This window comes from Hypomesus transpacificus, chromosome 26, assembly GCF_021917145.1.
Source record: "Hypomesus transpacificus isolate Combined female chromosome 26, fHypTra1, whole genome shotgun sequence".
NCBI classification, from domain to species: Eukaryota; Metazoa; Chordata; class Actinopteri; order Osmeriformes; family Osmeridae; genus Hypomesus; species Hypomesus transpacificus.
In genome coordinates this window covers 3381222-3392497 of record NC_061085.1, presented here as the reverse complement: position 1 = coordinate 3392497, position 11276 = coordinate 3381222, and the positions used below count along the sequence as shown (strand labels likewise).

Below are 11276 nucleotides of genomic sequence, written 5' to 3'. Positions count from 1 at the left end.
GATAAACATTCAAGAAATGCCTTTAATAAATACTTTTTGATCCATTGTCTAATTACATAGGTTAATTGGCTTGGGACTGAAATAATAATGATTGATTTACACATTTGAAACAGTATCAGAACATGATTGATATATTGTTACAAATATTATTAATAGTAACAATGATTATAACACCTACCCATGGATTAAAGGAACATCTTGAGAGGTCAGTCAATTTAACCAATTCAATCAGTCTGTCAATCAGTCCCATGGTCTGGATCCAAGGTCAATTTAAACTGTATCACACTGGGAAGTATATTTTTGGGGTTTGTTGATCTCATATGGATTCCATCCCAAGCTCTTATTTCCACTGGGCTTTTCTGAATGGGGTTAGTGAGGTTAGAGTGCTCTGTCAGTTAAGAGTATCCTGTTTCTCTTGGACCTCTTTTTTTCAGGTTACATTATGTTGTAGTCAGATTAGACTTTTCTCCTTGAGACAAGATAGTTTCTCTATTAGTTTCAAAAGGGTGACATTGTCTAATGGCAACCCCTTGTTTAGATTGTATCTCAATATATCATTCACATTCTGAATTTCAGGAAGTTCAGACATGGATAAAGGGCAGGGGAGGCATGTTTTCACCTGTGGTGAGAGGTGGTTGGAGTATCAGTGTTACTCCAGACAGTGGTGGCCAAATCTCTTCTCGCTGTATGTGTGCAGTGCATTGGAGAAGAGTATAATGAATTGCATAATGCTATGCGGTCTTGGGGCTGAAACTCCCTGCCTGCAGCTTCCTTAGAAGATTTCTCTCACTGTTCTTTGAATCCTCTTCTGTCCTAATGACAATGGGTTTTAAGAGTGGTAAATTCAGATTGGGGTGACTTGACACTGACAGTGTCTGATGTCCCCCATTATGTACAATGATGTGCATGTCAATAAATTGCTAGCATCTCCAGTCTGTTACGGGGATCTTAATTAAGATAGTCAGAGCTAGCCAGGTAATGCTTCAATCTAGGAAAATTAACTATTATCTCTTTGTTTATGTTGATGGAGATTTGTATTGTGGAACCTTGTTCCAAGGCTTTTACATCTCAGAATGGGTTTTGTGTGGAGACAGATGCAGTTAGAACCAACAGTGCCGTGAGTTTACATTGAAAACTCCCTTTAAAATATTTCCTGTTGGGAAAATAAATTAAATTTGTTTGCCTGCTCTAAGGAGTAGTTTAGAAATGTACTAAAATGACACAGAGAATATTCCTTTTGTGACTTTGCTGGTGTGAGGACTATAATGTTATACTTCACTGATTCCCACAGGCACCACACAGTTTGCAATTATTTGGAGATGTTTTGCATCTCATAACATAACTCGGGAGTAAAATGACAGAAGGGAAAAGAAATCATAGCAAAACCTTGTCATAACTGTAATTTGACTCTGCTTTCCAAAGGAGCGACAGCAACTGGCTACCCGTTCTATGCAGGACAGGACTAGACAGCTCTACTTGCATCTGTTTTATAGAAATGTGACCAGATGATCATCATACAGGAACAAAGCAAGACAAAAAAGCAGGATGTTAATGTATTCTGGACAGATGCAAAGCAGGAGCTTTGATTCTGGGTCCTTGTGGGTTTAACATCTACCACTAATGCTGACCTAACCAGAGCAGCAGGTGTTGCAGACAATAATGTTGCAGATATCTGGAGAATGTCCCCTGTACTGTTTGTTTTAGCCCCTATACCCTCAATGAAATTGATCTGAAGAAGCATTTGTGAAATGTACTATTTCTGATTTCTATGATGGTTTACTAAAACTGTGACAAGTAATCAGTTATTGACAAAAAAAAGATCTTCAGTCTGCACATGCTCATGTATATGTAGGTTTAATTATCAGCCAAACAACCAAAACTATTTCCCTAGGCTTAAAGGAAGAGGGTAAACTGAACAATGTATTAACATTAACCAAATAATGCCAATACCAATGGAATTACAGTTATTTGAGTTTATGGGTTAAATAAGAGCAAGAAAGGAAGGTTAAATGAATTATTTAATATTTTATAACATTGCAAATTAATTAAATCAATTACTAGGCAAACATGTTACAAAGTGAAGGTTTTAAATCTTACTTTCTCTACCATGATTATATCAGAGACAGAAAAAGTAAGAAGTTAGCAAGGAGAAGGAGTAGGAGAGCTGAGCTCAGAAAAGCGCTCAGGAGATCAAGTATGCACAGAACAATGCTGTACAATTTCCTTTATACCCAAGAACAACCAATCAGACCACATATTGACCCTTATTTATCAACATATGACTAGCAATGCTACAGTAAGTTACACAATGAGGTGTGAGACCCATCCCATGAGATGGGTCTCATGACCCATCAAGTACAACAAGACTCTGTCCAGCACATTTTGGCATGTGAAATTGATTAATTGGTTTATTTGATTACATTTGATGACACGGTTTTATCCAAAGCAGCGTACAAATCGAAGGAGATTTGTACCTGTGATCTTTTGATTTGCAGTCAAATACTGCATAACTGAGCTGTACTTATCACCACAGGTATGTGAGGGATTACATACATTAGCTCAGTGTAGACTGGTAATTACCATAACTTCCCAAATATGCAGTTTGTATTTTGTAAAGTTAAATATCTCAGTCCCCCTTTACCTGTGAACATTCTGAGTTTCATAAAACGGACAACATTGACCTTGACATTGACAGACCTCTTTCAAACTAGTAATTCCTTCCCTGCTGTAGTTCTTGACTATGACATTCAGTGCTAGTGGGCTTGTGCCAAAGCCTGTTATAAACAACAAAACACATAAGAAATTAAATGAAAACTTACCCTAACCACATAATCATATTAATTCAGAATAGAATTCATAACTACGAGATTCACTTTACAAAAATGCAGCCCACTGAATATCTGAGTACCTTCTTTTGTACAGTATCAAAATAGAAATTGTTATAGTAAAATATTGTCAACAAAAACATCACGGCCCTTGTGTGCATTCATCCATAGAAGAGATGGACTCTCCCACTCTTGTTATGGTGATATTGCAAGAAGTTTAGCTTCAACATATTCAGTGATTGATGAAGCTAGTCAAATTCACCCAAGCCACATCCCTAGTTGAAAAAGTGCTGTGAAGCACAATGAGCAAAGTAAGACCAACTCTGCTCATGGTTAATTTATTAATAAACTTTTTTACTTTTTCAACCCCTTTCACAATATTTAAGCATATGAGATTTAATATATTTTTATCTGATTTTTATCTGACACTTTTTTCAGAAAACGTACCTCACTATATTTTTTAAACGTTGTTAGGCGATTGTTTTGAGAACACAAACCTAATACCAATTGTGCAACACTCATTCAGATGTGTGAAGCATTCTAGAATCACTGATTGGATGGTATTAAGTAAATTCCCACCTTTATTGGGGAATTTACTTAATTTAGATTATAGGGAACCAAGTTGACCACAACTGCAGCTTCTTAGTATTCACAGTGCAGACTTGGAGAAATAGAAGTAGATAACTGTCTATTCTTGCCTCTGATTAACTATATCAAGTCAAACTAACTGGAAATGTGCTGGGGTAAAATTACCCACTATCTGACAAAATTGTAGAGACGGTCCATTATTTTCTTGCACCAACAGGGAAGATAACGGCAATCAACTCACATCTGTCATGTCCACATTTATATTAGGTAACAAAAAGTTGGTTTCTTGTTGAACACTGTCTTTCAACATTGTTGATCAGATAAACTGACATCCCCTGGTACATTATCATTTTAGACATTTTATGATTTTTAATCAATTTGTTTCAATCTGGCTAAAGTAACTCAGTAAGTCTGGATATCTTTAGCTTGTTCCAATCCAATGAAAATTAACATGTACCCAAGCATACTCAATTCAATATATATTTTACAGAAATAAAGCATGCGATTACTATATAGATTACGGGGTAACATAATATTCATTGTACTCTTTGTTCCTACAAAGAACTACGATGTACTGAAGTACTTCCTACTGAACCTTAGTTCTATAAAGCTCTGGTGCAATGATAAACTTAAAACTCCTTTTTGTTTTATTAACCCCACTGACAACAAGCCTTTTGGTTTCAGGGTGCAGTCACCACATGATCTTCCCTAGGGAAATATTTTTTAATAATTTGAATAAAGAATATCACTACTTTTCGATAGTTTAGTTTGTTAAGCCAATTGCAAATAATCAAAGCATATATAATAATGATAATCATGCAAAATGGGGGAGGGGGAGACTACATATTCAAGGGATGTTTCAGTCTGAGGCAATTCAGAACACAGCACGGAATCTTTTCGGACTGGCAGCCCCTGAATACGTAATATCACTAAGTTCCCCACAGAGGACAGTATTGCTCCACTAAGAGTCCATGAGAACGATGAGGATGCTGCACTTTACTGTAAAGCCAATGTACAGTAGAGTGCAAATAGCCTACTCTATAGAGCATCGGGAAAACTCTTTTCATTAAGCCTACTAATAAACACCTCAAGTCACATGTTTACATCAAATTCTCCTCACATTGCCCAATGTATCTGACCCAGAAACATTGTCGACTACACAATAGTAGGACTAAATGGATGTAAGCTACTCTAATGTAGCCTATTTCGAAGTTCATAGCTTACTACATTTTACAAATAAAACACCAATTATTGTAATCAAACTGCGTAAATATTAAACAAAGACTAGCTAGTGATGTAAGTACAAAAGCGCAGTATGGATCCTTTTTAAATCAACCCATCTTTGGGACCCGTCTCCTTTAAGAGTGTTTTTCCTCGCACAGTTGATGACGTTCTCTCGTGCTGTAAACACTGCTGACGCTCAGATGCGTGGTAGCAGACACAGCTTCAACCAAGGACTTGAGAGCATACTGTATTTGCGAGGACTGGGCCACAAAAAGCGATTTACACCTCAAGACTCTTATGATATCGCAAAAACTAAGACGGTGCAGTACCCTCTGTACGAAGTGCAATGGCTAGAAAAACGGACATTCCTTCTTCTTACTATGGTGAGTTGCCACAATCGTCTTTGTACGTCGCAAGCTGATCCTTTCTTCTAAGACATTATAACAAAGGGTTGCTTGTATCGGTATGGCCTGGTTGGCATATTGACTTGAAGAAGTTGCTCATGTCACTTGTAGGCTACAAATTATTAATTGGTTCAAGATCCATTGTATCTCTAACATGATCTGATCTAAAGAGATACTTTGAACTAGACAATAAATTTGCAAGCCATGATTAGGAGATTTGCAAACACAATTTTACCATTAAGGTCATATGAATAATATAATGACTGCTAAAGTGTGCTCCGATGTGATTTTAGTATTCGCTGAACACTACTTCGATATAAGTACAGTATACATTTTGAATGCATATCAAAGCTTTGACTAACTGCATGTCATGTTACAATGTCAGAATGACACAGTAACAGATGCCCAGTGTTGTAATGTAGGCAGTTTTGAGATCCCTTCGCTTTTTGTTTTTGCCATGCAGTTTACTAAAACGATATCGGCTTATCCTTTGTTTGGCCCAGTGTCAACAGAATAATTTCCTCCTGCTGCACAATGTAACAACAGTTATTAGTTTTAGGAAGATCATGCCAAACAAATGATTGGTATATAGGCTAAATCATATTAGTTTATCAATGCTAATTTTGTCCAACAATTTCATTCATACTACAAACCTAAAAGTTCAATTATTTTCCTTATAAAACCAGTTGGTTCAATTAGGTACTGAGAGTCAGGATGCTTATTATATATCTTTCTGTGCTGGCTAACCAAATCTAAACAGGTGCAGGCTGTAATCCACATATTTCAGTATCTGAAACAACTGTCATGGGTTAATAGTTGCAAACTGTACAGTGAGAGACATGGCTTGTGGTGTGGATGTTATGGGAAGGTTGAGTGTCTGTCTTAATGTAATCTCTGTTGAAGCAGCATTTCCCTGCCTACACAGTGTCCCTGTGTCAGTTAGTTCCCAGGAGGCCAGGGTTGTGTCAATCATGCTTATAGCCTGTCAGCTGAGTTCACAATGTGTTTGAGGGAAAGCGACTTGCTCTCGCTTCTCTCCAAACTCTGTCCACCTCTCAGGACTGAGCGCTTCAGCCCCAAAATACGGCATTTAATCCTAAGAATATTTGATATTGTATGTGAGAGATCACCTTGAACGATTATAGGTTGTGGAAACATTGCACTTGTTTTCCTTCACAAAAACAGTTTGTGTGCCAACATGCTGATGCTGTATTCTTACACTGGTGCCAATACAAGCAACCTTTTGAATAATATCTAAGAAAATCTAATATCTAAAAAAAGGGAAAAAACCTACAAGAAGCTGTAGTTCTTCAAACTGCAGAACCAATTGGAGTTTTAGTCAGTGGAGCATGGGATGGAGTTATGCTGACTCCCTGTGTTCAGGTCAGCTGCTTTGTCCAAATGGCCTATTTGGGACTGCTGCACAGTCAGCTCACATGTCCAAATGGCATTTCTCGTTCAGCTAAATCCTGTCAAAGCAGGCAAAGAGGGATGCTACAACATTGAGCTCTTCCTATCCTACTTTACTTACAATAGCAGCAGTGTTGCAACTGTCAAATAATTTCTCACCTTGCAGAAAAGACCACCGCACACTTCAGTTATTGATTGCATGTAAATTGTCACAGAGATAATGTGTTGCAGACACACACATATTGGAAAAGGCCATTCTAGATACTGTATGGACTTTCAAGTATGCAGATAGTGTTTCTGTCCATCTATTAACATCTTGACTAACAAATATTGAATATTGTTTATTTGATTTCGCAACTTTATTCATAGCCTACATTTAATCAGTCATAAAAGTGGAAAATACTTAATAATCACTCTGTGACAGGTTCATTGGTGACCATTTAGATTTAGTTCCATTCACTGTTAAAAAGTGCGGAGCTGGGCATACCGTTAATTAACAAATTTCTCGCATGGTTAGCTTTTCTAAGTGCTGCATTTAACCTGCTAGGGAGTGCAGAGGCTGACACAGAGCTAAGCGCTTTGTTTGAGAATCTAGCAGTTTCTCTTTATCTTCATGTGACGCTCTGTGAGGAGGAGGGTTGTGGTCTCAATGGCTCATCTTTTCATTCAGGAACTCTACCGAGGGCATATGATGGGCTTATTTTAAGATGGAGACTGATGTTGATGATGTGGTGCTCCTTCATGCTTTAATATACTCTTCATACGACTCTCATGCTCATTATTTTTAATGAGGTGATATTCTTCAGCAGCGTGAAATGCCACGGTGCTTTTCTCTCCAGTCCCTAGTTGTTTGAGAGTAGATGGAACTCACAGTAATGACAGACCAAGTTAGCAAATACTTACGCAAACTCACTCAGTCAAATATGATTGCCTTTACTCGACCCTGTGGATATGAAGTGAGTTAGTTATAAATAGATTTTTCCTTTGTCTCCTTACAAGTGACATTAGACCACCATCCAAAGACACATTGTGGAGAAAAAGAGTGAGATGCAACTGCTGTACGTGCAGGAGGTATAGAAAACGAAATCTCAGTCAGGACTGGAGTTGTTTGGGCTGCATGACTGATCTGACCTTGTTCTGTGCCAAAAGATTCAGGTAGACCTTGAAAGAAAGGACGCAGGATGCGTATTGCAGTGTTCTGGACCTGTGGTATTGCGAATGTAAACAATTTGAGTTGAGTTATCTCAGTTGTAAGGAAACACAAATTGACTGTACTGCGAGGAGAGACTGAAGCAGAGCTGGAGACACAAGCACTGGGGCCTTATTAACATGGACCACATATGAAGTCCAGTCCTCCCTCAATGCCCCCAAACAAATTGCACTGTCACTTACTGAATTAAGTTAACTGAACTCTGATTGCATTAGGTCGTGTAACACCCCTGGCAACTTCTATCAAACTGGCAATAGAGAAGCATTAGAGTGCTCTGCCAGACCTTGAGGCACCCGTGTATGTTTGGAAGAGAATGAAGAAGTACAATACTCAGTGGGAAATCAGAGTGTGCACTTGTACCGTATTTCTTTGATTAAACACTGCGGTGTTATTTACACAATGTTCATTTTTGGTGCGGCGTTTATTCGAGGGCGGTGCTTAATTAGTAAGAGAGATTTAGTGAATTGTAGCTGCAGTGCGGCCATAGACAAACAAAGAATAGACAAGGTGGTCAAACACAAGCCTAGTGTAAAATTGAAGCCGCGCGTGTGTAGAAATCAGTTTGAAAGTTAAAGTGTAAGAACAACACAAGGTCAGACTGGGCACTGAAATTCTTGGGACAAGACAACGCAAGCAACCTAACATAACATAACATATAATTACTAAGAACATAGATTACATCTATGATAAGCTACAATAAAATAGAATAAAATAAAATAATAATAAGCATCCTAATATACAAAATAGTATGCAATATATACAATATACTAGACCTCTAATACACATGATGACAGTGGGGTACAGTTAGTGCAATATTGAGCTGAAAGTGACAGTGTGTAAGTGACTAGAGGGAAATGTATCAATGTAACAATGTAAAGTGACTATTGATAAATGTATCAATGTCCAAGTCCCGGGTTGATAAGTGCGTTCAAAACTTACAGTTTAGATTTTTCAGATAGTATCGGGGATTCAAGCAAAGTCACCTCTGTCTGCACAGTATAGAAGATTTTACAAGAGGTTAGCTTAACTTCCAAGGCCATATAAATCAAAGACAGGCTATTGAGCCAGCCTCTTACTGATCTACCACGAGAACCGAGTCTCCTAACTTAATGTCTGGGTCCTGTGTTGGGCTAGACATTGGTTTACAAAACGGTCCTTTCCAGTGTTAAGAGACCATTGAAGTATCCCCTACCAATTAGCTAGGGATGCTCAAAATTAACCGTGTAACCGACAGTTCGAATGTTTAGCTTACCAGTTAATACTCTCGGTTAAACAGCGATGCCAATTTAGCGACGATGTCGATGGATTTAGCAACTTTTCACCTCTGCTATATACGTAAAAAATGTTGTATATATGTACTAGCGACAAATCTAGTGACTTTCTGCCATTTTGGCAATGTCCGTTTTCGTTGTTGAGCAGCAGCAAAATAACTGTAGTTGTACTTCCGTGTTGTTATAGCCGCCAGTCATGTAGGCTAGGCTACAGCCAGCGCTCTCAGATTCAATGTGTTTCGTTGTTATCTGTTTTTGTTCTACTGTAGGCCTACTGCTATTTAAAAATCAACCTCTTAAGGGGAAAAAACACTTGTTGTAGACTATTGGTATTTTTTCATTTGGGTCAGAGACACTCATCCACTCTACATTAATCTTGTCGTTTAACGGTCGTAAATGAGCGTCGGTTATCGGTTAATTTTTTCTCTCCAAATGTATCTTTCCTACTACTACCAATAATCACCAGACAGCTTGGGGTAGCGTTAGCATAAAGCGTGATCAAAATGTTTTTGTTTCCAGTTCCCACCGATCAAACTAGGGTTGCCACCTCCAATGTGGTCAATTAAGGGACGCCTTGGCTGTGGCCAATGTCGGGGGGAAATATTTAAGCGGGGGTCTGGGGGTTGTCCCCCAGGAGATTTTCGGTGTTAAATACTTCATTTCCTGCATTCTGGTGATTGTTTTCTTAACCAAATTGTGCCTTTTTATGCATCAACTTAAATTCCTCTGCCACTCTAAACATAACATTAATGCAGACGGTCTTATCCAGAGCAACTTAAAGTAAGTACAGAGACATTCCCCCTGAGTAAGTAGGGTGAAGTGCTTTGCCTAAGGACACAACGTAAATTTGCACGGCCTGGAATCGAACCAACGACCTTCTGATTAATAGCCCAACGCCCTAACTGCTCAGCCATCTGACCCATGACTAAACATAATTAAACTGGCATCTGTGCAATTTGAAGAGTTTTCTTTCACAATCCTATACTGAATCCTATACTGGAAGTCTACTGTTGAACAAAATATGAATCACAGTTAAGTATTTTTTTAATTGTTTGTGGGGGCTTTAAGGATTAAAACACCAGATCCTGGACATGTGAAATTTGTTTGGTCAGTCAAAATTTACTATTTAGTTTGGAAGAAGCAAGAAACCATTGATAAACTCAAAAATAGCAAATGACCTGGTTGACCACCAAAGACCACTATGATGGATATTTAATTTATTTGTGAAATTAATTTATATTGTATTACAATACAATTAGTTGTGAAGATAAATGCATCAAGCTGATCAGAACAACTGTTAAAAGATCGAGGCAGGAACTTGAATATTAGAATGCCAAGTCATTACAATCATCATCGACGTGCTACACGTGGGACTATCTTATTTTGATTATCAGAATGACAGGCAGTCACTGTTACTCAACGTCATTGTTACCATGTCTCGTGAAACTCTTGGTTTTATGATATTATTTCTCATGTAGGAGCATGTGAAAACATAACATAAGCATTAGAGTAGGTTTAGCACGAAAATACGGGACATATTGCGTCCCGTATTGACTCAGTACGGGACGGTAAATTGTATTGTTCAATACGGGACGGTCCCGTATTATACGGGACGGGTGGCAACCCTAGTTCAAACCAAACCTACTCCCTTGGTCCTGTATCACACTGCTAGCTTTACAGAACCAAGGTCAGCCAGTCTCCAGACACACTACCCACTGTCTTCCCCTGGCAGGGACAGGCTTGCTGTCAGTCTGACACTCTGTTCCCTCTGGTGGAAACTCACCCTCTTCCAGACACTCCCCAACCCAACCCCTCCTCAGAGCGGATGTCAATCCAATGTCTCCACTAAACACTGGCTTTTAATGTTGTTTTTGTGTGGAAGATTCTGCATTAGTCCGAAGGCATCTTCTGTAGAGCATGACAAGTAAGCATTTCTGATATCTGGGAGACGCCCCTACCCCCACCCTTGGGGACTTGATAAAGGACCTGGATGTTCTGAAGGACATTTTTAAAAGGTTGGAAGTTTTGCAGGTTGCAACAGAACTCAGTGAGTCTAAAAGTGAGGAGTAGTAACGAGAGTGAAAGATTTTGCCGAATGACAGACTGAAGTGGACGATGAAAAGAGAGATAGCGAGAGAAACTAGGTGGTGGTGTGTTGGGAAACGGGGTTTGTATTGTAAATTGTAAATTTGTGTTGTATTTATGTCCAAAGTCCTTAATAGACTGAATAATTCAGCCATCTGGAGCATTTTAAACAGTTTGATTTCTTGGGAGATTGATTTTGAATCCTGTCTTTGTTTTGGAGCCAGGCGGGGAGTGTGGGTTATCTGATCAGCATTCTGTA

At 38.6% G+C, this 11276-nt stretch overlaps 1 protein-coding gene across 6 annotated transcripts in view; it reads left to right on the top strand.

Moving 5' to 3' along the window:
• The first annotated feature begins 4820 nt into the window (after positions 1–4820).
• The window catches only part of slc44a5b (solute carrier family 44 member 5b), a 37237-nt gene continuing 30781 nt past the window's right edge, over positions 4821–11276 (top strand). For 5 of the 6 annotated variants that reach the window (XR_006958348.1, XM_047049456.1, XM_047049454.1 and 2 more), the window contains exon 1: positions 4828–5020. Coding sequence is in view for 5 of the 6 variants with exons in the window: in XM_047049456.1 (XP_046905412.1) it covers positions 4984–5020 (37 nt within the window). In the remaining variant the exon portion in view is untranslated. Of the gene's footprint in view, positions 5021–11276 lie in introns of all 6 variants that reach the window. The other variant, XM_047049453.1, reaches the window with a different exon arrangement.